The sequence below is a fragment of the Squalius cephalus genome (genome assembly GCF_949319135.1).
Source record: "Squalius cephalus genome assembly, chromosome: 25".
Lineage (NCBI taxonomy): Eukaryota > Metazoa > Chordata > Actinopteri > Cypriniformes > Leuciscidae > Squalius > Squalius cephalus.
The window spans coordinates 1,301,550-1,328,901 of NC_137146.1; the positions used below are offsets into that span (position 1 = coordinate 1,301,550).

The 27,352-nt window shown below is 44.2% G+C and overlaps 1 protein-coding gene across 1 annotated transcript; it reads left to right on the top strand.

Annotated features, from left to right (window-relative positions):
* Positions 1-771: 771 nt before the first annotated feature.
* LOC307153701 (uncharacterized protein) lies at positions 772-27,352 on the top strand (the record flags this gene model as incomplete). The annotated part of the gene is made up of 7 exons (XM_079863327.1): positions 772-814; positions 7,836-8,029; positions 11,762-11,916; positions 13,705-14,168; positions 20,969-21,177; positions 26,863-27,147; positions 27,302-27,352. 7 exons carry the CDS (start codon positions 772-774, stop codon positions 27,350-27,352), a joined length of 1,401 nt encoding a protein of 466 aa, XP_079719453.1.

A 27,352-nucleotide genomic window follows, 5' to 3' on the forward strand; every position in this document is an offset into this window, starting at 1 on the left:
GAAATGTGTATTTAAGCAATAAAAATGCATATTGTTCATTTTCTGGGTTCTTTTCCTCTTTATATATGTTGCATTTCTCAGGGTTTAGAAGTGTTGTTATGTACACATATGTTATGTGTTATGTAAGTGATGTTACTTGCTGTGTGGTGAACGTCACCAGGGTTTCAAGTTTCTCATCTCACACTCTTAATATTTTTTGCTCTGTGTCACGGGAGATGTTACCTCCACATGTCATATGATAGCCTAGCTTTGTACTTTATGTGGCCTTTGCTCCATAAATAGCTTATCGTGAACAATGTTAAAAATGTTTCTTAGTTAATCCATAGATTCCACCCAGTTAACAGTGACTTAAGTTAACAACAAGTTAACATTTTGTTACTTACATTTTAGACACAAAACAATGATTCTCCAGCTAGATTTTTTTTTTGTTCCCAAAATGTTCTCCTAAAAAGTAGGATAACATTCTTTGAAAACATTCAAAAAATATGGAATGCTTGCCATTAATTATTTTCGACAAGCAAAGTAAAAGTTTCTTCATAAATAATTCACAGGTATCACCCTGATTGGATAGACTCACCGATGACAAAGACACCTTCATTTCACAAATTCACATTTTTAAGATCTTTATTAACTGTGTACAAAGACATTGATTGATTAACTTGATAAACAGGATGGGATTTTAAAGGCCACCACTTTAGTCATCAACAGACAATTAATACTTGTGTCAAATGTCTTTCTGTTGTATTTTTAGAGACCTTACATTAGGAGGCTATGCCAGTGTGCACACTGGATAAAACCATGGCTGAATGCAAAGGTGAGAGAAACTTTCTATTTAAAACTATTTAATTCTGCCAAATATAACTGTTTTTAGAGAAGAGCAGAAAATGTAAGCTGTGAGCTGTTCAGTGATCCGCGCATTATACAATTTGCGAACGAATCGTTTGATTAATTCGGTTCTGCCTCTATCAAACCAGTGTTGTGCCAAATTGTGACCCTCCTGCCAGGTAATATTAGATTCATCACTGAATGTGTCTGTATGAACAAGAGCCGTATAACCATTACCTTAATCTCACAAAAGCATTGGTTATGTCTGTTTCAAAGGGAGGGAGCCACTAACTAGAGAATTCATTAAAGCAAACTAATACCCGTTGCAAGCACTACTAGAAAACAACACAAGAGAAAATAAATGCTTCTTATTATTTACATCTCTTTATCTTTTAAACACATAAACAAATAAAACAAAAAATTGCACATCTTCCATCAATAAATCAATACATAAGGAATTGGTGCTTTTCATATATAAAAAAATGGATGCATATATTTACTATGTAATACTTGTACTTGACTATTGTCACTCTCACAAACTACATTTCCCAGAACTCACTGCCCGGACTCACTGGCACATCTTACCTCAATGAACACAGAATGCCTTATGCTCTTTTTTCAGGGAGGACTATCTGAACCGCTCAGTTCATTCATGCCCTTGCATGATCCTCACTGGACTCTAGCTCAATATATTGACCTTGCCCTTTTACTGTGGCTCATTTACTGTGGGCTTTACGGATGAGGAGCCTTGCAAGCCTACGGTGTCCTCTAAGCCTGAGCCACTTCACGTCTTGAACACACAGCCCGCTCACCAGCGCAGTCACATCAGAGCCTCATCCCACTTGAGCTTCACGTCAGTCTTGCCGAGCCGAGCCAGAGCTTCACGTCAGTCCTGCCGAGCCAGATCTTCACGTCACTTCTGCCGATCCAGAGACTGTTCACGTCACTTCTGCCGATCCAGAGACTCTTCACATCACTTCTGCCGATCCAGAGACTCTTCACGTCACTTCTGCCGATCCAGAGACTGTTCACGTCACTTCTGCCGATCCAGAGACTCTTCACGTCACTTCTGCCGATCCAGAGATCTTCACGTCACTTCTGCCGATCCAGAGACTGGTCACGTCTGCCGATCCAGAGACTGTTCACGTCACTTCTGCCGATCCAGAGACTCTTCACGTCACTTCTGCCGATCCAGAGACTGTTCACGTCACGTCTGCCGATCCAGAGACTCTTTAAGTCAAGTCTGCTGATCCAGAGACTCTTCACGTCACGTCTGCTGATCCAGAGACTGTTCACGTCACGTCTGCCGATCCAGAGACTGTTCACATCATGTCTGCCGATCCAGAGACTTTTCACGTCACGTCCGCCGATCCAGAGACTGTTCACGTCACGTCCGCCGATCCAAAGAATGTTAACGTCACGTCCGCCGATCCAGAGACTGTTCACATCACGTCCACCAAGCCAGTGTCTCCGGACAAGATGGACGCCGCTGAGCCAGTGTCTCCGGACAAGATGGCCGCCACTGAGCCAGTGTCTTCGGACAAGATGGCCGCCGCCGAGCCAGTGTATCCAGACAAGATGGCCTCCGCCGAGCCAGTGTCTCCGGACAAGATGGCCGCCGCCGAGTCAGTGTCTCTGGACAAGATGGCCGCCACCGAGCCAGTGTCTCCGGACAAGATGGCCGCCGCCACGTCTCCTGAGCCCTCAGCAGAGATGGCTGCCGCCACGCCTGAACCTGAGCCCTCAGCAGAGATGGCCGCCGACACGCCTGGACCTGAGCCCTCAGCAGAGATGGCCGCCGACACGCCTGGACCTGAGCCCTCAGCAGAGATGGCCGCCGACACGCCTGGACCTGAGCCCTCAGCAGAGATGGCCGCCGACACACCTGAACCTGAGCCCTCAGCAGAGATGGCCACTGCCACACTGTCTGTTCCTGTTCCTGAGCCGGTGTCTGTTCCTGCCCATAACCCCATAGCCTCCCCCAAGGAAATTTGGGGGGGGGGGGGGCAGGAGGTCCCTTGATAGGGCCGCAGCCTCCATGGTCTCCTGAACTGTCTGGTCCGCCCTGTAGCCCTGAACCGCCTGGTCCCCCTGAACCATCTGCTCCACCCTGGCCACCTGAAGGGTTGTCTCCGCCCTGGTCGCCTGCACTGCCTGCTCCGCCCTGGTCGCCTGCACTGCCTCCTCTGCCCTGGTCGCCTGCACTGCTTGCTCCGCCCTGGCCTCCCGTCTTGCCGCAGTCTCCAGGTCCTCTTCCGCTCCATGGGCCTGGCCCTCCATCCCGCCCCCGGGTCCGCCTCCACTCCACCTCCCTCCTGGACAATTTTGAGGGGGGGCTATGTAACGGTCACCAGCTGGAGTGCCCTTGAGAGCCACCAGAGGGCACTCCACACCAGACTATTGTCACTCTCACAAACTACATTTCCCATAACTCACTGCCCGGACTCATCATCACTGATTGCATTCACCTGTATCTCATTACCTTGTTAGTTTCAGCCTATTTATTCCATGTTCACTCATTCACTCACTGCGAAGTTTTGTTTGTGTCACACTGCATCTCTGAGCATTTTCCCTGGTTTCCTGTCTCTTAGTTTTTGGATTTCTTGCCTGTTCCGTGGATTACTCTCTTACCTCTGACCCCTGCCTGTTTTGTTTTGTTTTGTTTTGTTTTGTTTTGTTTTGTTTTGTTTTGTTTTGTTTGTTTGTTTGTTTGTTTGGACTGCCTACCTGTGTTTTGACCCATTGCCTGTACTTTGGATTACGCCTTTGGATTGCCCATAATAAAAGCTGCATTTGGATCTCACCTTCGTGTCTCATAGCAGTTTGTGACAACACTTTTACACAGTTACTTTCACCCAATTGAGTTGTTTCTGAGTTGTCCCTACCCCCTCACTGTCATCCAGATCCCTACGCAGACCAGCTTGGTATGCCTCCAGTATTGACATCATGTGCAGGCACGGCTGCTAATGGCTTAGTGGGTAGCACCGGGGCCTTCAGGGACCATGCTGAACCAGGGGACAGATAACTCGCGAGCGTCTGTTCAGCCCTAGGCATCGTCCCATTACCCTGGTAATCCAGAGTTCTCGCGAGAGCACAAGTTGAATTTGCTTAGCGAGTTACTCTGGTGTCAAGTAATGATGCTCATTAAATATGCCCCTCGATCTGAGCTGCACCAATCACATCGGGTTATCTGATATAGGCGGGCCAGAGGCGAGCTAAAGATGACGACAGCGCTGTAACGTCGAAGTCATTAGTAAATATTGCAAGATGGCTATGGATGAATACCAGTTGTTGAAACGGCTTTGGCCACTACAATGAACAAGTTAGACTTGGCTTTTTATCTAAAAGAGGAACAGAAGACGCTGCTCGAGTCCTTCCTTTGCAAGAAGGTCGTTTTTGCCGTTTTGCCAACCGGATACGGTAAGAGTCTAATCTACCAGTTAGCTGCTCTGGTAGCTAAGCGTATGGGGTTTATTGTTGTGATTGGTCATAGTGTTATCCAATTGCGTGCAGTGAGATTTTCAAATGCATGCTTGGTGCCACCCCTCGAGCTGGGCGATTTTTATTAGTCGACGCCAGACCGTTAATCTTAGGTCTGGATATCCAGGCTATCGTCCCATAACCATTCTCTTTCAACCCCCTTATGTCTGAATAAACATGAACTTGGGGGCTGAAAAGACAGACGGGACGAGTATGGCTTATTCCATGATCTAGATAGCTCACTATGTCAATCAGGAAAGAATGGAAGGCCCCTGGAGGAGGAGACAGAAAATGCTCGTGAAATGCGGAAACAGCTATCAGGTAGACTTGTGTTCTCTTCTCTCCAAGTTTGATGTCAGCAAAGAACAGTAAAGTTAAGTTGATGTACATCTCTCTCTAGTCTGTCTGTCTCACCCAGCGGGGCAGTGCACCTTTTGGTATTTCTGTGTCTTGCTTGCTAATGCCGGCCACTTCCAGGGCTTCTGTGACTTTGTGCCTGACAAAAAAAAAAGTGAGAGTGAAATATTACGTTTGATAAACGACAAAGGGCAACGGTGTTTGTTTATAAACTGCAGCTCGGAAACCGCATTGCGCGTTAACATGCGTTAATATGCGCGTGCACGAAATGAAACGCGCACTTTCCAGCAACACATCTGTGGGGACTAGTGCAATATGGGCGTGATACCACTCCTCATTATATGCGCACATACTTTTAAAACAAGACAATTAATTATCTAGTCTCCAAGTCAGTTTAGTTACAGCTCTGCAATAAAGCAAGATGGAAAGCAATATATTGACATTGACTATTGATGTATTGGCTATATTGCATTTAAAATGTTGATTGGCTGGACATACTGGTCAATATGGATGCACATCCCTCAGTAAATAATAACCATCAAGTATTGCTTTTATCATTTAAAACACAGTGACATGCTGTGGTGTGCCATTTTAGCTTTTCTCTGCTAACCGAGGAAGAAGTTTCTAAACTCCTCCTCTCCAGTCATCCTACCACCTGCCCTCTAGACCCCATCCCCTCACACCTTCTACAAGCCATCTCTCCCACACTTCTACCAGCACTCGCACACATCATCAACTCATCCCTACATACTGGCACTTTCCCAACAGCATTCAAGCAGGCTCGGGTAACTCCACTGCTTAAAAAACCAACAATAAACACATCATTTGTAGAGAATTACAGACCTATCTCTCTCCTACCATTCATTGCGAAAACACTTGAAAGAGCTGTTTTCAACCAAGTAACATCCTTCTTGTCTCTAAACAACCAGCTGGATGTCAACCAATCTGGCTTCAAGAAAGGGCATTCAACTGAGACTGCATTACTGTCGGTCACAGAAGCCCTACGGATCGCAAAAGCTGCTTCCAAATCTTCAGTCCTCATTCTCCTGGATCTGCTGCCTTCGACACTGTGAATCACCAGATCCTTATGTCCAGCCTCTCATCACTGGGCATCACAGGAACTTCACTCCACTGGTTTGAGTCCTATCTCAGAGGTAGGTCCTTCAAGGTCGCATGGAGAGGTGAGGTATCCAGAGCGCATCAACTGACCACAGGGGTTCCTCAGGGCTCAGTTCTTGGTCCTCTCCTCTTCTCCATCTACACCACATCACAGGGACACATCATACAGGCACACGGATTCTCCTATCATTGCTATGCTGATGACACACAGCTCTTCCTCTCATTTCAACCAGATGATCCCACAGTAGCTGCACGGGTCTCAAGCTGTCTGGCAGACATCTCGACATGGATGAAGGAACGTCACCTGCAGCTCAACCTGGCAAAGACTGAGCTTCTCGTCCTCCCTGCCAATCCGTCTCTACAGCACGACTTCACTATCCAGTTAGAATCATCATCAATCACCCCATCAAGGTCGGTCAGAAATCTTGGAGTAACATTTGATGACCAGCTGACCTTCACAGATCACATTTCAAAGACAGCTCTATCATGCAGGTTTGCACTGCACAACATCAGGAAGATCAGGCCTTTCCTTAATGAGCATGCAACACAACTTCTCGTTCCCTTCCCTTTCCCTTCCCTTTCCCTTAAAAAAAAAACCTTCCCTTTCCCTTTAAAACCTCACTTATCGGGCTTATGCTACTCTGAATAATGCCTGAACTTCGTATTTTGAGCACTTCTTGTGTTGTTTTTGCCTCTTCATGATGACTTGCTTAATTTAGACCTAATTTGTAAATCGCTTTGGATAAAAGCGTCTGCTAAATGACTAAATGTAAATGTATTCATTCACAGGATGCATTTTTGATATTAATAATTAAATTTGTACTATTTAAAATGTGAACTCTTGATATTAAGAATGTACTTTTTCTAGTAACAATGTCTATTTCTGATATCAGGAATTACATTTTCATTAGTACTAGTTAAAGGAGGGAGGATTGTAGTGGGAGCACTGGGGTGTCAGGTGTGACTGTGTGGCAATGGCAAATGGTTGACATGACTCACGGGTCAAGGAGGGCCCCTTAACATAATTTTGCTTAGGGCCCCAGGAAGGTCAGGATCGGCTCTGGTCTTAACTTAATTGTAAAAAATCTAGTAATCTGTACTATTCTGTACACAGTTACATCAACCAGAGAAAATCTAACATTAAAAAGGCAAGGCTCAGTAGCCCAACTAAAACGAACACGGATCACAATAACGGTGCCTTCAGCCAAAACAGTCTATCATTGTCCCAACACTCTTTTGTATGTCTTTCTATAACAACCTAAAACTTTGAGTAAAACATGCTTGAGAAATCTAAGGCAACCGGTTTCTGCACACTAAAAATATTGATGCACCTATTTGCAACAGATTTTTGAGTATTTTGAGCAAAATTTATGTGTGTTTGACCAACTAGACTTTACACCCTAAAAGCTAGGGCAGGCAAAAGAAATGTATTAACACTTTTTTTCACATCCTGATAGCAATCAATAATAGAAGTGCTCTAAAAACTCTTTCCCCACAATTTTTTTTTTTTTTTTTTTGCCACCCACTGCCAGTGTTCTTGAGTATTTTGACAAAAAGTTCATGGCCCCCCGAAATATTTTTTTGTTAACGAAAAAAAAAAAGAAAAAAAAAACTTTACTCCTTTTCTTAATGCAGGTGACAGTACATAACACAAATGCAGCACATTGTCACAGGAACAAGAAAATCCACAAAGAAAGAATAAATAAAAATCATATAATGCTAATTAGATGTAGTTAGGTCTAGAATTTAAGACCTCTCATAAGTAAAAATTAGACTTTTTATGATCTTAAATCAGATTTAATACATTTTAAGGCTTTAAGGATCCACAGGGATTAGTAAAAGCATTATGAAAGGCAGTTACTATATAAAAATAGATGAAACACTTATGTGTAGTGATATGTATACTCTGTGATTTTATGTTTTGTACTAACATAATTGGAAATAACTGGAAAAAGTGCATTTTTAATGATCTGTTGTGTGATTAGAACCCTTGTGACCCATTTCACCCATGACTGAACCACGGAAGTTTCACTAATGTTTGGTTTGAATCTCAGAGCTTGTCGTCAGTGACTCCGCAGTCCTTTCAGAGTTCGCCCAGGAGTTTCTTCTGTCTGCTCAGCGAACAGCTCTGCTCTATCATCTGTCTTACCTGCATCTGGGAACTTTCCCAAAGCTGGAGCGTCAGATCAGAAAGAGAGCTGTCGAAACACAAATACTGTTTGAATCCTCTGAGGCTGTTTTGATGAAGGTGAGACCATCCTTATGATAAATGTCCATATAATTATGATCATTATATTAACTATGCTACATGTATATGTTTAGCTGCATTTTGAAAAGTCAGATTTACACGTCTAAGATAACTATTATTAATTTAAGTTATTTATTTTAACCTTTAACATCAGCTGACACGTTACAATGTTTGTATGGTACAGTAGCTGGGTTTCCTTCCAAACGTGAAGTGAATCTTTTCAAAGTTCGCGAAAGAAGAAAACAAAAAACAAATGCAAATTAGGTGCATTTCCATCAAGTTGTTTGAGTGGATGACGGTGGTATTGATAACCTTTTAACCAACAGTAAATAAAACACCCATTAGCAGAAACAGTAGTGATGTATCGTTCGACTCCATGAGCTGACTCCTTTAAGTGAATGGTGAGAGTCGGTTCCTGTCTGAGAGCCGTTTTCCGTTTTTGTATATTGGATTATGTTGTGTTGTAAATCAATCAAAACAATCAAAAAGCCATTTTTAAAAAAAAAATCTCCTCATTCTTTGCGCAAGGTTGCTCAGGGGTGCGTTTCCCGTACAACTATATAGCTCGCTGCTTAACTACCATACACTGTAAAAAGTGAATAGTTGGATCAACTAAAAAAAATTACTTCAATTGGTAACACCTAAAGAAATTAAGTTTTCTCAACTTAAATGATCACGTTTTATCGAGAAAAATCTGATAATTTAAGTTGAGGAAACTTAATTTCTTTAGGTGTTACCAATTGAAGTAATTTTTTTAAGTTGATCCAACTGTTCACTTTTTACAGTGTAGTACGATGCATCGTTGTAGAAATCAACTAGCTAGTCACGACTGTTTCCCGAAACCGTCTGTCGCAAAGTATCGTTCAACCACGTTGGTTTATGACGTCTCGCACGTGGTGGACTAATAACTTATTTTAATTAATCTGTTTGAGATCGAATTAACGCTAGATTTTGTCATATAAGTTACAGACATGGCATCTGAAGACCATTTCTAATTTTTCTCAGTTATTTTGCTTTATTACCAGACTCAATATTTGGCTCGTTCTTACATAGTAGAGCATGTTCGCACATGCGCAGTCTTCAAAAACGGTGCTTTAAATCTCTTGACAAACTAAAAGACGTAAATTACATTTGTATGTATTCTAAATAAATAACACGGGTTGTACTGAATGTCAGCTTGCTTGTTTTGCTAAAGATAAGGATTTATTCAGTCTACATCTCATGTAAACTAGAAACTATGCTTCTAACGACAGCTCGAGAGCTGTCATTCCAACCACACAAGTTTGCGATGCTGTTTGCGAACGTTCGTTGGAACGATGGTTTCGGGAAACACCAAATCATTGAACAATGTGATAACGACGGAACTTGCGACCATAGTTAGCTAACGATGCTTTCGGGAAACGCACCCCAGAATGACAGGGCCTGATAGCACCTGATAGGGCCATTAGGGGAGGGTCATTGTCTTTCTCAGGTGTGAAACACATCAATATTAATGATGTGTTCACACCTCCTCGCATAAAGTTTTCTTACACAAAACATGTCTTATAAATTTAAAATCGATAAATTGTTTTATCTGAATGAGTTGTCAGGATGATTTTCACATAGTTTTGGAGCAAATATTCTAGGCTACGTGATACAATTTTCAAAAGTCTTGTAAAGAGATAATCATTATGGGTTTCATGGCCTTATTTCAGTGACAATTGTTTTTGTTTTTTTCACAAACCACGCATAAATGTCATTATCTCAAAACTACAAACTTTTACATACATGCTGCTGATATATTATTGTAGCAGAGTTTGTGCTGAATACAGTGTAATCAGACTTTAGCCATGAAAATGTTACAAGTAACAGAAAGAAGAACAAATGTCAGAGCATGTCAGAACACCTCCAGGCCCAGAAAACACCTCAGACCCCAGAGGGTTAATACAAGACAGAATAACATGAATATCCTTTCGCTACACTGCTCAAACACAAGTCAAGTAGCCACTAACTGAATGTTATTTTGATGTCTATGTGCGTGCGAATCAATCACGTTTGATGACATTACCCCGCCGCTCTTGATTCGACACACGCACATACAGCTACACATTAACCTAATATCCAGTCAATACATCGAGCAATGTGGAAAAGATCAACCTTATTATCAGGTTAGAAAACAAAATGAGTAACTCATGCAAACATATACTCTTATTACTGAGCAGACCAAATGATCCAGTTTGGTTCCCTAAAAGAGCCGGAATTTCAGAATTCCTTCTGCAAATGTGTTTCCATCTCCCATTATTCGCATTAACTCTTTTTCGCACAAGTCAAAAACCACCTCAAGCTAGCGTAAAAACTTATTTGAGAATGAAAGGATTTTGAAACTCATTATATTGATAACTCAGCAGAAAAATAAAAACTTCGATTCCAATATATTAGCAAAGCTATTTGCATTGCACAGTGTCACTGAACAGTGAATACACTGAAATTAAGTGCATATTGTGTCACTAAACACTTTTAACTATAAATGAAGATGCCACAATATTTATAAAACTTATATTTCTTGAAAATAAAATCTGTTGAAAATAAAAGTTATTTTGACGAATGTGGGTATCCAAACAGTTGCTGGACGCCTGTGACTTCCATAGTATATATTTTCCTACTATGGAAGTCACAGGTGCCCTGCAGCACACGAGGTGGCAGGCACAGCATCGATCCAGATCGTGGGAATCGCAAATGAATCTTTCAGAGCGGTTTGAGATGGGCCCAGCCTTATCTCAAGGGACCGTTCTGCCAACCCTGCCACCTCGTGTGCTGTCCGGGCCCACTCAACCAGGAGTATAAAGCTCTACTGCCGGGTGCCTCCCTTCAGGACATTTGTGATACGGCAGGCTGGTCCTCTCCGAATAGCGTCTCGACGCAGCGTCTCGTTCCCTCTTCAGAGAACCAGGGTTATATACGTAACCTGAGACATTTCTGTTCTTGTTTTTTCTCTTTCCTTCAGTGATTCTGCTTATTAACAGAAGATGTTTGAATGTTTGAAAGAATGTTTCAGGAACATCATACTAAAATTTAAATGACGTTCTATTAACTTTTAGGAAACTGGACATTTTTATGTTCTTGGAATGTAACAAATTAACAAATTCCAACATTAAAAATTAAGTTGAAAGAATAGTTGAAAGAATTTTTTAGGAACATCATACTAACCTTTTAAAAATGTTCCACTAACATTAAGAAAACTTGACATTTATGTTTCTATAACCAAAACAAAATGTTTAGAAAACGTTCTTAGAACAAAAAATTGTTAGCAAGAATATTGTTTACAAGCTGTATTATTGATGTCTTTCCGTGGTTGAAATACTGATTGAGGTTACATGAGACATGAGACATGATACATTTTGCAAAGTTGTACTGTATCTTTCAACATTTGATGTTTACTTGTGTTTATTTACTATTAACTTGTAAAGAGGAAGATATGATCGTTTCACAAGCGGCTTGAACTGATGTGCTTTAACTGAGCAGCAAAATTTACTTAAAATGTGCTCGTGCAAATTGTTACGAGGATTTTATAAAGTAAATCTTACAAGTTATTTTATTTAGTGTGCTTACTTTTAGCTTTATTGTCCTTAAATAGCAATTTGTTCTGTAACACTCACTGCAGCTTTGCAACTAATGCAATGGGCAAACAAAGTTTATTACAATTATGACATACTAAAATGACTGTACCTGTGGATAATTGATGTTTTCTCTTAGTGTGTGAGCACAAGTTCCAACCTGGTCACCACCCTGTTCCCTAAGCTGATGCAGGCTGTTCAACAGAACAAACCCAAACTGGCTGTGAACTACCTGGAGAAAACCAAAACATGGATCGATGACATCATTAAATCTGTGGATGACATTGTAAAGAGGTGAAAAGCAATATCATGCATTTTCCTGTAAAAACATCTAAACATCATTAAAAAGATACATTTACATGAGAAACAAAATCACATACATTTTTTCTGAGAATCTGAATAGAATCTGAGAAATTAAATGTATTTTCCCTTACACCATTTTTATTTATTTTTTTACATTTGTAAAGTTTATGCTATAAAAAAAATTCTACTGGCATAACAAAAAATGCATAAAAAAAATTGGTTGCACTTTATTTTAAGGTGTCATTGTTACAGTGTAATTATAATGACACCTTAAAATAAAGTGCAACCAAATTTTGTATGCATTTTTTGTTATGCCAGTGGATTTTTTTTTAAACTTTTGAGTAAACTTACTGAGTAAAATTAAGCAACTACATGTACTTACTATAGGGTTAGGGTAGGATTACAATTTGGTTGAGGGTTAGTTGCATGTAATTATGCACAATTTACTGTTATTACTACGCTAAGTACATGTAACACATGTAACAAGGACACCATAAAATGAAGTGTTACCAAAAAAAATTGTTTTAAGATGTCTTAATTTCTATTAATATAAATGTATTGTGTTTTAAGAATGGTTAGAAATATTAACTGGCCAACGAGACAAAATACTGATTAACAAAAGTATTGTTTTCAGTGTTTAATTGTGACATTTTGAAACATGACCTCCTGAAACATGACGACTACAAAATCTATTGACCACCATAAGCATTGCAGCTCTCAAGAGTAGTAACCTACTTACTTACACAATAACATGGAATAGCACCATATCTCTGATATTACACACAATGGGTCTCATTCATGAAACACGAGCAGAACGAATTTTTGTGTAAATCGTGTGTAAAGTGGTTTTGGCGTAAATTTTCGGATTCATTAAAATGTTCGTATTTTCCAAATGTTAGTTGGTACGAAAGAAATCTACACCTGCTCCCAGCCACGCGTAAATAGTGCGTTTAACATCCGAACGTTTTGCTCATTAATAAGCCTGCATTTTAATTCACCTTAATCGGGTACATATTTACACAGCATTTTGAAAAATATTATATATAGTAATTACATACGGTTTTTCTTTTTACTTTTATTACGAGAGCCAGTAATAGCATCTGCAAATGGAACACAAGTCCGCGATTTTTTTATTTTTTTATTTATTTTTTTACAAGTCCGCAAGTCACAAGTGTTGCAGTCAAGCTTCATGTCGAACCATTTTCTTTTCACTTCTTCTGGGACTGTTCGATTAACAGATGAAACTCCATTAACTGCATCTGTAATATGCTGCCAAGCATTTTTACCTAAAGCATTTAGGTAAAAGCATTATTACCTAAAAAATCATTTTTTTTAAGACCTGATACGCCACTACACTTGAAAATAAAATGTGGCGTTAACTTCTGATAATAAAACTTTAATTTCTGCATCTGAGAAATTTATCTTCTTCATTCGCTTTTGAGAAGACATGTTGAAATCCTTCGTTTCGTGTCATAATATGATGCCCATATATAGTTGTCAGTCGGATTTAATGGGCGGGATTTATGGTAATTAAGAATGAGCGTGCACGCACGTCCCATTTACGACTGATTGGAATTCATTAACCCACACACACATTTCACTATCAAATCTGACGTTTACGAAATATTTGTGAATCAGGAGAAGAATTTTCGGGAATGTCTCTTTACGTGCAAATCACTCACATATTTACTCGTATATTTACGAATGTTTCATGAATGAGACCCAATGTACTCTAAATCCAATCACTGTAAGCACTTATTTATCTGAATGCACCTTCAGGTATGATGAACAAAACCAAAGTGTGGCTGCATGCACCAGTGATGTGATTCAAGAACAGAATGAGACTGAAGTAAGACAAACTCGACAATCTGTGGAGATGAAGAGGATGAAGACAGCAATGGCCAATCTTGAGGAGGAGCTGGAAGAAAATGCCAAAGCTATAGAGGAAATTGAGAAAGAAATTCAAGAGAAACACAGTGAGATTAAGAAGTTTATTGTGAAAGCTTCTATAAAAAAAAACAGCGTTGGTATTCTGTCCTCCTTGGTGCCACATTTTCCATCCTTTATTAATTCCATCTATAATGCTATCACTGCCCCTGGTGTTGATGGTAAAAAACATGATCTCAGTGTCAAACTGTCTCAGCTCACATCTGAAAAGAGAAAACTGCAAAACAAAGAGAGCAAACTCCATGTCGAACTGATAGACCTTCAGCTGAAGTTGGACAGCTCCAACATGAAGCAGGGTAAGTGTCTGGTATTATAGAAAACAGATCTACTCTTTATCATATCTTCATGTTCTACCCTTTGCTATTGCAGTACTTCAGATGTAACTGTGCTTATATGAAAGATCTGAATACTCTGAACATTCATATACTGTAAATTCCAACTAGTTAGACTTACTTAAAGCATGCAAACCAATTACCTTAAAAAACTAAGTAAAATTAAATAGGAATACTATGTTGTACTGACAAATGCTTATTTATTATATTTCTCTTACACAAGAGTTCTAGTAACTAAAAAAGAACTGTACTTGATAATTTACTTTAGATTTACTCTTGACTTAGTATTGGTACCATTGTTGTTACTAGCATTGTCAATTGCAAGATATTATTTGCAAGATATTATTGTCACATTCACCATCTGTCTTCATCTGTGTGTGCACTACACTTCCCATCATCCTCCTTGGCACACCTGCACTCTATCAGCCATCATCATCATCACCTGCACTCCCTCGTTAACAAGCCCTATATATTCAGCACTCTCCCTTCACTCCTCGTCTCGTCTATACGTCTCTATTCATGACACACAGACTCTCTACTTCACCTACCTGCATACTTACCGTCGATCCCGATCTTCTTCAGCCTGTCTTCAGTCCATCTTCAGAGAATCTTCATCATCTGCATCTGCAAGAGAGAGACTTTGTTATCATTCAGTTAAGCTTCATCCAATTATCTACTTCCTGTTTACTCACCTTTCACGCTGTATCCGATCCATTCTGCTATTAAAATATCAAACTTACCATATTGCCTGCTTCGTCTATGCCAAAACCTGACAGAAGACCAGACCAAGATGCAGAATCCTTCGGATTCCAGGATGAGTCAGCTTTCATTTTTCTACGCAGCCCCGTTCATCATCCGGTTGGTTCCTGCCGAGCCGGCATTCCAGTTCGGGTCCGGAACGCCACCATCTCCAGCCATCTTCGCCATGCCATCCATCTTCATCGATAGTCCAGCCGAGCCTGCACGTCACGCCAGTCCAGCCGAGCCTGCACTTCACGCAAGTCCAGCCGAACCCGCACTTCACCCCAGAGCTGCCGAGACCAAGGCAGTATGCGTCGTGCCCGCCGCCCCTGAGACTGTGAGCGTCATGCCCGCCACGCCTGTGACTGACAGCGTCGTGCCCGCCAAGCCTATGTCTGAGGTTGATGACTTCAGCGATCTTCCTCCTCTCATTGGCCCTGACGATGAGCCAGAGCCAGTCGCCTGCCCACCAGAGTCTGTGAGCATCGTTCTCCCCTAGCCAGAGCCAGAGTTTTCAAAGCCCTCTTCATCGCTGGTCCCGTCCAGCTCAAAGCCCTCATCACTGGTCCTGCCCAGCACAAAGCCCTCTTCACCGCTGGTCCCGTCCAGCACTGAGCCTTCACCGCTGGATCCGTCCAGCACTGAGCCTTCACCGCTGGATCCATCCAGCACTGAGCCTTCATCGCTGGATCCGTCCAGCACTGAGCCTTCATCGCTGGTCCCGTCCAGCACTGAGCCTTCATCGCTGGTCCCGTCCAGCACAAAGCCCTCTTCACCGCTGGTCCCGTCCAGCACTGAGCCTTCACCGCTGGATCCGTCCAGCACTGAGCCTTCATCGCTGGTTCCGTCCAGCACAAAGCCCTCTTCATCGCTGGTCCCGTCCAGCACAAAGCCCTCTTCATCGCTGGTTCCGTCCAGCACAAAGCCCTCTTCATCGCTGGTCCCGTCCAGCACAAAGCCCTCATCGCTGGTTCCGTCCAGCTCAAGGCCCTCTTCGCCGCTGGTTCTGCCCAGCTCAAAGCCCTCTTCATCGCTGGTCCTGTCCAGCTCAGAGCCCTCTTCGCCGCTGGTCCCGTCCAGCACAAAGCCCTCATCGCTGGTTCCGTCCAGCACAAAGCCCTCTTCATCGCTGGTCCCGTCCAGCACAAAGCCCTCATCGCTGGTTCCATCCAGCTCAAGGCCCTCTTCGCCGCTGGTTCCGCCCAGCACAAAGCCCTCTTCATCGCTGGTCCCGTCCAGCACAAAGCCCTCTTCATCGCTGGTCCCGTCCAGCACAAAGCCCTCTTCGCCGCTGGTCCCGTCCAGCACAAAGCCCTCATCGCTGGTCCCGTCCAGCACAAAGCCCTCTTCGCCGCTGGTCCCGTCCAGCACAAAGCCCTCATCGCTGGTTCCATCCAGCACAAAGCCCTCTTCATCGCTGGTCCCGTCCAGCACAAAGCCCTCATCGCTGGTTCCGTCCAGCTCAAGGCCCTCTTCGCCGCTGGTTCCGCCCAGCACAAAGCCCTCTTCATCGCTGGTCCCGTCCAGCACAAAGCCCTCTTCATCGCTGGTCCCGTCCAGCACAAAGCCCTCTTCATCGCTGGTTCCGTCCAGCACAAAGCCCTCATCGCTGGTTCCGTCCAGCACAAAGCCCTCATCGCTGGTTCCGTCCAGCACAAAGCCCTCATCGCTGGTTCCGTCCAGCACAAAGCCCTCATCGCTGGTTCCGTCCAGCACAAAGCCCTCTTCATCGCTGGTCCCGTCCAGCACAAAGCCCTCATCGCTGGTTCCGTCCAGCTCAAGGCCCTCTTCGCCGCTGGTTCCGCCCAGCACAAAGCCCTCTTCATCGCTGGTCCCGTCCAGCACAAAGCCCTCTTCATCGCTGGTCCCGTCCAGCACAAAGCCCTCTTCATCGCTGGTTCCGTCCAGCACAAAGCCCTCTTCATCGCTGGTTCCGTCCAGCACAAAGCCCTCTTCATCGCTGGTTCCGTCCAGCACAAAGCCCTCTTCATCGCTGGTTCCGTCCAGCACAAAGCCCTCTTCATCGCTGGTCCCGTCCAGCACAAAGCCCTCATCGCTGGTTCCGTCCAGCTCAAGGCCCTCTTCGCCGCTGGTTCCGCCCAGCTCAAAGCCCTCTTCATCGCTGGTTCCGTCCAGCTCAAGGCCCTCTTCGCCGCTGGTTCCGCCCAGCTCAAAGCCCTCTTCATCGCTGGTTCCGTCCAGCTCAAGGCCCTCTTCGCCGCTGGTTCCGCCCAGCACAAAGCCCTCTTCATCGCTGGTCCCGTCCAGCACAAAGCCCTCATCGCTGGTTCCGTCCAGCACAAAGCCCTCTTCATCGCTGGTCCCGTCCAGCACAAAGCCCTCATCGCTGGTTCCGTCCAGCACAAAGCCCTCTTCATCGCTGGTTCCGTCCAGCTCAAGGCCCTCTTCGCCGCTGGTTCCGCCCAGCACAAAGCCCTCTTCATCGCTGGTTCCGTCCAGCACAAAGCCCTCATCGCTGGTTCCGTCCAGCACAAAGCCCTCTTCATCGCTGGTTCCGTCCAGCTCAAGGCCCTCTTCGCCGCTGGTTCCGCCCAGCTCAAAGCCCTCTTCATCGCTGGTTCCGTCCAGCTCAAGGCCCTCTTCGCCGCTGGTTCCGCCCAGCACAAAGCCCTCTTCATCGCTGGTCCCGTCCAGCACAAAGCCCTCATCGCTGGTCCCGTCCAGCACAAAGCCCTCATCGCTGGTTCCATCCAGCTCAAGGCCCTCTTCGCCGCTGGTTCCGCCCAGCACAAAGCCCTCTTCATCGCTGGTCCCGTCCAGCACAAAGCCCTCTTCATCGCTGGTCCCGTCCAGCACAAAGCCCTCTTCGCCGCTGGTCCCGTCCAGCACAAAGCCCTCATCGCTGGTCCCGTCCAGCACAAAGCCCTCTTCGCCGCTGGTCCCGTCCAGCACAAAGCCCTCATCGCTGGTTCCATCCAGCACAAAGCCCTCATCGCTGGTTCCATCCAGCTCAAGGCCCTCTTCGCCGCTGGTTCCGCCCAGCACAAAGCCCTCTTCATCGCTGGTCCCGTCCAGCACAAAGCCCTCTTCATCGCTGGTCCCGTCCAGCACAAAGCCCTCTTCATCGCTGGTCCCGTCCAGCACAAAGCCCTCTTCATCGCTGGTCCCGTCCAGCACAAAGCCCTCTTCATCGCTGGTTCCGTCCAGCACAAAGCCCTCATCGCTGGTTCCGTCCAGCTCAAGGCCCTCTTCGCCGCTGGTTCCGCCCAGCTCAAAGCCCTCTTCATCGCTGGTTCCGTCCAGCTCAAGGCCCTCTTCGCCGCTGGTTCCGCCCAGCTCAAAGCCCTCTTCATCGCTGGTCCCGTCCAGCACAAAGCCCTCTTCATCGCTGGTCCCGTCCAGCACAAAGCCCTCTTCATCGCTGGTTCCGCCCAGCACAAAGCCCTCATCGCTGGTTCCGTCCAGCACAAAGCCCTCATCGCTGGTTCCGTCCAGCACAAAGCCCTCTTCATCGCTGGTCCCGTCCAGCACAAAGCCCTCATCGCTGGTTCCGTCCAGCTCAAGGCCCTCTTCGCCGCTGGTTCCGCCCAGCACAAAGCCCTCTTCATCGCTGGTCCCGTCCAGCACAAAGCCCTCTTCATCGCTGGTCCCGTCCAGCACAAAGCCCTCTTCATCGCTGGTTCCGTCCAGCACAAAGCCCTCTTCATCGCTGGTTCCGTCCAGCACAAAGCCCTCTTCATCGCTGGTTCCGTCCAGCACAAAGCCCTCTTCATCGCTGGTTCCGTCCAGCACAAAGCCCTCTTCATCGCTGGTCCCGTCCAGCACAAAGCCCTCATCGCTGGTTCCGTCCAGCTCAAGGCCCTCTTCGCCGCTGGTTCCGCCCAGCTCAAAGCCCTCTTCATCGCTGGTCCCGTCCAGCACAAAGCCCTCTTCATCGCTGGTCCCGTCCAGCACAAAGCCCTCTTCATCGCTGGTTCCGCCCAGCACAAAGCCCTCATCGCTGGTTCCGTCCAGCACAAAGCCCTCATCGCTGGTTCCGTCCAGCACAAAGCCCTCTTCATCGCTGGTCCCGTCCAGCACAAAGCCCTCATCGCTGGTTCCGTCCAGCTCAAGGCCCTCTTCGCCGCTGGTTCCGCCCAGCACAAAGCCCTCTTCATCGCTGGTCCCGTCCAGCACAAAGCCCTCTTCATCGCTTGTCCCGTCCAGCACAAAGCCCTCTTCATCGCTGGTTCCGTCCAGCACAAAGCCCTCTTCATCGCTGGTTCCGTCCAGCACAAAGCCCTCTTCATCGCTGGTTCCGTCCAGCACAAAGCCCTCTTCATCGCTGGTCCCGTCCAGCACAAAGCCCTCATCGCTGGTTCCGTCCAGCTCAAGGCCCTCTTCGCCGCTGGTTCCGCCCAGCTCAAAGCCCTCTTCATCGCTGGTTCCGTCCAGCTCAAGGCCCTCTTCGCCGCTGGTTCCGCCCAGCTCAAAGCCCTCTTCATCGCTGGTCCTGCCCAGCTCAGAGCCCTCTTCGCCGCTGGTCCTGCCCAGCTCAGAGACTTCTTCGCCCCTGGTCCTGTCCAGCCCAGAGCCGCCTTCGCCCCCTGTCTCATCCAGCTTAGAACCAGAGCCTGATCATTTCCCCAAGAAAATTTTGGGGTGGGGGGGGGGCTATAAGTCCTCTGGGGGGACCATGGAGGCCTCACCGACACGGTTCCCAATGCCGTCCTGGCCATCCGAAGGGTCTTCACCGCCGTGGCCCCCTGATCAGCCTGCTTCGCCATGGCCACCTCCTCAGCCGGCTTCGCCATGGTTGGCGATACCATCCTGGAGTCTCCTGTCTGTCGTCTTCCTGTCCACCCTCCGGTCACAGACTCCAGGATGCCAGAATGTTTCACAAGGTGTTTATGACAAGTGTTTGCAATAAAATTGTAAAACATTATTCAAAATGAAAAATAGACTACTAAACTCACCTTCTCTTTATTTATATCTCTTTATTTAAATGATTTTCCATAGGACTCAAGGATGAAAAAAATGGTTTTGACTACCGTACTAATCTGTTTATCAAATAATAGAGCACTACCAAAAAACATGCCCAAATTCTTCACTAGTGGTTTCGCACGAAGACAAGTGGCCACAATTTAATCAAGAGGAGCTAGCAGCTTCTGGGGCCAGTTGTTCAAAAGTAATCTGATCGAATTTTGGCTATGGTATTGGATCAAATCTTGAAAATGAGTTGTTCAAAAGAAAAGAAGGATTCTGAAATTAGATTAGATCACAAAATCCAATCTTGGTTTTGATCTGGATCAAATCATCAGTTTGTGTTCAAAACTTTTCAGTAAGATTGGGATACCTTTGATCCCAAAAAATATCCAAAAGTATCCAAACCCATGTTATTTGACCCCAGGGGTAGATAGATTTGGATATCATCATTCATCACAAGTTCAGTTTATTACTTCTCTTCATTTGAAACCAGATAACTGTGACATCTTGTTGCATCAATAGGAAGAGAATTACAATAATATAAATGAAGTTCCAAGTGCCCAACCAAACTAAACACTAATCACCATAATGGTGAGGTGTTTTTTTTTTTTTTAGGAAAATCAACATCACTTTATGAAGTCAGCTTATGTTACGTTCTCTCAAATTTTTTAGTTGTTTAGACAATTCAACATTCAAGATGACTTTTTGAAATGAGTGAATGCAACTAGAGAAAGATAACTGCAGAAGGAAATGAGTGAAAAGTCTATAAAGAATTGCCCCACCTCGAAAACTTTTTTTTTTTTTTACAAAATTGCACTCAAACCAATAAATTAATATTAACTTGGGTTTTCTGAGTAAACACAAATGAATGGTACAAAGTACTAGATAGTTTACTAAAAAGTGTTTGTTAGAACAACAGTTGGATTTTACAGTGTAAAAATGTTATAACATTTGAAAGAATAAATATAAAGTAAATGGCATCTGTGCGTGTGCCAGAGTATCATGCTGTTTACACATTCCCTAACACAAGTTTAAACGGTCTGAACGCTTAAACTGATCTCTCAGAAATCAGAATCTGCCGTATGTTGTTCCTCCAGGTATCATCCAAGCCAGCCCTTCCCACCTGAAGAATGTCCAATCCTGTCTTTCTCAAATCCAGAAAATTCTGGTTCAGCTCAAAAAGTTTTGGGAAAAAATGGGATGTGAGCTGGAGCATCTGAAAAACAAGACCTTTGTTGATGAGGCCCTCATTGATGATCCTGACATGAGGGACCAGTTTCTGCAATCTATTGAAATGGCAGTAAAGGTAATTTAAAGTTGATTATGCCCTTGATTATTATTCTCATTTGAAGTCTCAGAAATTATACTTATTCGTACAAACCTATAGGTTTAAGTACTAAGGAAAACAAGGTAATTAATGATATACAGTACAGCTGAACTGAAATCACTAATCGTATCTGTAACCATAACAATTAAAGAGGGGTGGGGAAAACTAAACAAGTAAGTAAGTAAGAATAAATAACTTACTCGTCAGTAATTATATCCTCGGCTGAATCAAGTCGCTCCTCAAAATGAAACCAAAACTACAGTCGCGCTGTTCTTCTGAGGTAAATTCCCTCAGTAAGTTGTACACTATCCGCCATTTTCTCCTCGCTCGAGCAGCTGCAGTGACAATGGGCCCTATTTTAACGATCTGAAACGCAAGTATCAAGCGCGAAACGCAAGTAACTTTGTGTGCGGATCTCTGGCGCTGTTGCTATTATATCGGCGGGATAAATGACTCTTGCGCCCGACGTAAATCTAAAATGTGTTGGTCTGAAGTAGCTTCATTATTCATAGGTGTGGTTTGGGCGTACCGTGAAATAAACCAATTAGAAAGACATCGCACATTCCCTTTAAGAGCAGGCGCGCTTGTTCCATGGCGGATTGCTATTATAACGGTGGATTTGCCAGGCGCACGCCAGGAACGGTTCACAGCCGAGGAGACCGACGTTCTCGTCAGTGCCGTAAAAGACAGAGAAGTGACATTGGGGATGGAGAAACTTCATGTTTTTTTTTTTTTCAATTATAGCACAACCAAGGCGGAGTCTCACCGAGTCACGCGTCCTCAGAGTACCCCCATACATAAGCATGTCAAATTTGGTGAAAATATCTCATTTTGTTTAGGAGTTATCAATCAATCAATCAATCAATAATTTATTTTAAAACAACACGAGTTGACCAAAAGTGCTTTACAGACTCAACATGTCAACAGCATTACACAAACATCAAACGACACAGCGAGACACTAAACACCACATGTACCAAAGAACAGTTAAAAGCAACAGAAAATAAATATGTCTTCAACATTGATTTAAAACCCTCAATGGAGTTGCAGGATTTGATATATACAAGGGAGACTATTCCAAAGACTCGGTGCTCGATCTCCCTTTGTTTTCAACCGAGATTTTGAAACCTTTAAAAGCAAGCTTTGCGAGGATCTTAGTGGTCTGGCGGCACAATGATGCTGTAATAGACCAGAAATGTATACAGGGGCTAGCCCGTGTAAGCCTTTAAAGACTATTAGGAGGACCTTGTATTGCACCCTATACTCCACAGGGAGCCAGTGCAAAGAGGCCAGCACTGGAGAGATACTGGAACGTTTCCTGGTGCCAGTCAGCAGTCTGGCCGCTGCATTCTGCACTAACTGCAGATGTGAAAGCGACTTCTTTGACAGCCCCAAATATAACGAATTACAATAATCCAGTCTGGACGAAACAAATGCATGGATCACAGTTTCCATATCTTTAAAGGACAAGAAGCCTTTCAGTTTAGCAATACCCCTCAGTTGAAAAAAGCTACCCTTTACCACACAGTATTTATTTGTTTATCGAATTTTAATTCGGAGTCGAAGGTCACACCAAGGTATCTCACCTGAGTATTAATATTAGAGGCTAAAGGGCCCGGAGAAAACTGTTTGGCTAGCTTCGATGGGCCAAAAATCACAACTTCATATTTCGACTCATTCAGATGTAGGAAACTTGATGCCATCCTCTGCTTTATCTCATCCAGACAATCAAGCAAAACTGACCATTTAGAATTGTCATCAGATTTCAATGGAAAATACAACTGGGTGTCGTCTGCATAACAATGGTATGCCACGCCATGTTTCTGACAGATTAAACCCAGAGGGAGCATATATAATGAAAACAAGACAGGGCCGAGGTACGAACCTTGAGGAACCCCAAAAACAATGGGACGAGCTGAGGAAATAGAACTCCCTATTTCTACAGCAAAGGTTCTCCCCTGTAAATATGAAGCGAACCAATCTAATACAGTCCCCCTAATACCCACCCACTGACTCAAACGATAAAGGAGAATCCCATGATCCACTGTGTCGAAGGCTGAACTAAGATCAAGCAGCACTAACGCTGTACATTTCCCAGAATCTGCCGACAAAAGCAAATCATTAGTCACCTTGAGAGATCTAAACTCGTTTTCTTTAAAAGAGGTTGCAAAAGATCGCGCTTAAAATATAATAGTACCAGCCCCTCCATAAGACTCTGATTCACTATAACTGCTATAGTGGGACCTACCACATCCCAAACCTAAATTAACAATCGGGGCGGTAAGATATCAAGCAAGCAATAAGCAGGCTTCAGATGTTGGACAATTTCTAAAAAGTTAGTGGAAGTAACCGGCTCAAATGTACTCAACTGACCCGAGTTAAACGAATCAGGCCGGGGTTGAAGAAGGCTTTGATCCCGGACAGAGTTAGAGATGCTGTCTCTAATTAGCGGTGATCTTATCCATAAAAAACTGCAAGAAATTTTCGCAATCTCTCCCTGAATTTTCAAAAACCAGAGGGACAGGCAGGAATCAGGACAGTATTAATCACACCAAATAATACTTTAGGACTATGCTGGTTTTTAGAGATTAGATCAGAGAAGTGTCTCACCTTAGCCGCTTTTACAAACTGTTGATAAGACACCATACACTCTCTTAATATCTCATATGAGATCTGTAGTCTGTCTTTCAACCATTTCCTCTCTGCCTGCCTCCATTTTTGCCTAAGCAACCGACTCTCATCATTAAGCCAGGGCTGGGATACAGTTTTCACTTTTACCTGTCTCCAGGGGCGATACAATCCAAGATATGGTTACACCCCGTATTGAAGTCAGATAGAAGCTCCTCTACACCATAATTAGAAGAATTGGACTTAATAGCGTATTTTATTGCTCTGAAAACTTAGTGGCCGATGCAGCATTTATGGCCCGGGCACGACGGCCAGCTGTCACTGGCCCCGCAGGAAGCCTAGCAAATGTAACATTAAACATAATAACAAAGTGATCTGACAGCCCCAAATTCTCAATAGTCAGCTCACCCACTTTAACACCCCAGGACAGTACCAGATCAAGAGTGTGCCCCTGCTTATGCGTTGCACCAGCTACCGACTGGGTAAGGTTAAAGGAATCCAACAATAACAAAAAATCTTGTACCAAGGGCTTCTCAGGGCAACAAATATGAATATTAAAATCACCTAATATAACAAGGCTATCACCACAAGTAATCATAAAAGATAAAAACTCAGAAAACTACCCTAAAAACTCCTTGTTATAATTTGGAGGTCTGTATATTAGTGCAAAAATAACTGGCCTGGTCAGGACCACTTTAAACACTTGCACTTCAAATCTAATACTTATTAACTGTTACCAGTCTGCATTTAAAAGAATTCTTAAAAATTGTCGCAACCCCCCCGCCCCGACCCCCAGTCCTTGGAGAGTTGAGAGCATTATAGTCTCTAGGTGGTGCTTCAGCGAGGGAGCCGTGATTACAATCGCTGAGCCAGGTTTCAGTCATTAAGAAAAAGTCGCGTATAGAGATAAGATCATTAATTACAAATGTTTTGTTACTAATAGATCTTATGTTCAAATGGGCCATCTTCGTAATTGTACCGGTAGCCGACTCACTTCGTTTATGTAAAGTTGGCACATATTCCAGAGAACGAAGATTCTCAGGGTTAACCCCTCGCTTCCTGAAACGCCGTTGCGAATACGTTTACGTTACGTTTTTTGGCTTCCGTACAAAACAGTTTGATGAATCAAATTAAATTCCATAACTTTTTATTGGCATGGTCCGAATATGACTTGGTTCAACTTCAATTTTAATGAAAGTTAGAAAAAGTAGGTTTTTCGGGAAATTCTAAATGACTTTTACCTGAGCAGCAAATCAGCATATTAAAATTACGTCTGAAGGATCATGTGACACTGTAGACTGGAGTAATGATGCTGAAAATTCTGCTTTGATCACAGGAATAAATTACATTTTAAAAATATATTCAAATAGAAAACACACAGTATACTGTATCAGTTATTTAGATCCACTGTATTTGCATCAACATTCAAATTTGCTCACTCACTCCTTCCCCATAAACTCAGTGATGTGGCTTTAAAGGGATACTTCACCTCTGGAAAGATGAATGTGTATTCAAATTGGGTCATTTATGTAGTAGAAATGTGAAATTATTTTTGAATTTGGAGCCTTCTAGACTGAGAAAAGCCAGAAAATGTATTTTTGGCTCATGTGGATGAAAGACAAAAACTCCCAGAATGCACTTGCTTCGCTGCCCTAGGAGGCCACTCCCAAGCCATGCCTACCGGTTAGAGAGCAGTTGTAAACAACAAAGCTAAGCTACTAGTCTCCGTGAGTTTGCCCGGGTTTTTGAGATCGCACAAATTGTCCGGGATTCGGCTTTTGCGTTCTACAGTCGCCATTCATTATGTTTACTGTGGCGAGCAGGATGAGGCTAGGGCCGCGGGAGAACGACGCGAGGCCGGTGGCGTGATTACTGATGACCGACACCTGTGAGATGCACCGGTCTCGTATCTCTCACGGAGGAGCAGGTATTTTCTTAGCAATGGTAAAACGCACATCAACCGATCACTTGTTTAGCGTTCATGTAAACACTACATTCAGATTCATCAATCGGAATGAATTCAGTTAGATTGAAACAAAAGGTGTGCATGTAAACAATGAATGGTGACCGCAGAACGCAAAAGCTGAATCTCGGACATTTTGGACGATCTCGATGGCCGGACATGTCCGGGGAAAAAGAGGATGTATGGTAACCCCTACTACTCAGCTTTCTCCACAGCATAAGAACCCGATAGCTTAGCTTCCAAAGAAAGATGGCTGACACTATGTGTACATTCTGTGAGTGAGATCCCTCCCTCTATGGGCGGGTTGAAAACATGTGGGACTAGCCCCTACTACTGGCTGTAGTCTTTAGCCTCTGGCCAAAAAATCCTCCGATGACGCAAAATGACGATTTTTGCATCTTTGGAGGATTTTTTCCAGACAAAAAATACATAAATCTCTCGTCTCAGGGGGATATGAGGTAGGAAAGTGAGGTTAAAAAATACTACAGGTTTTCTACTGATACCTAGCCTGACTACGTCAGACTTCGTACTTCCGCTCAATTTCATTTCGCTTCTGTACTCAGTCTGAGACAGCTTCAGAGCTTTCTGTTTGCCACCGGTCTGGAAACAGCCGGGCCAATCAACGAACAGAGGGCGGGCTGAGAGCCGTGACGTACACGCTGATTGTACCGTGGATGCGTAGATTTACTTAACTTAACCTGCAAAAGTCGTTCACAGCCATGTTCACTCCGGTATTTCGCTCGATGGTTTTGTTTTCGCATCATACATGTGTTTACAGTGAAAGTTAAATGCGGCCGAGCATGCGCATAACACACGCCATAACCAAACGTTATGTGATTGGCTTACGGGTAACCAATGATTTTAAACTTCAGACAAGCGCCCCCTAGCAAGAGAGAAAACACTTCTCTGTTATGCCATTCCAGACTCTGTCTACGAAGCAAAGTGAAGTAGCAGAGTCTGGTATTACCAGGCTAACTGATACCAAGCTTAATGCTAAATCCTGAAGTATCCCTTTAACTATGTAGGTGTTAAAAAAAAGTGTTGTAATTGATCTTGTGCCTTTAATCTTTCAGTGTTGGAATCAGTTTGGTCAATGCTGTCAGAAAGCAAATATAATCTTAAACATTCAGTCTAAGGATGCTTATCAGTTCCTGGAGACCAATCCTTCCTCACTCTCAGAGAGCCAATGGGAAGAGCAGTATAAGACTGTGATGAAGAAGCTGAATCAGATCAAGTTCCAGGAACCGTCCACAGCCGCCATCACTGAGACAGAGGGACTTCCGAGGTCTGCTGGAGGGCCCTTTTCTAGAGAAAGTATGGCAATCCGACAAACCCAACCCCTAATGGAACCCAAACCAGTTTGCCAGCTCCCCGCACCACAGGGACAATTTACCATAGGGGGACCCCAACCTTTTTCCTATCCCCCTGCCCCACAGGGACAGAGTTTAAGCATAAGGGGACCCCAATCCATTTACCAACCCCCCAGCTCACAGGGACACAGTTTAAACACAGGGGGACCCCAATCCATTTACCAACCCGCCAGCTCACAGGGACACAGTTTAA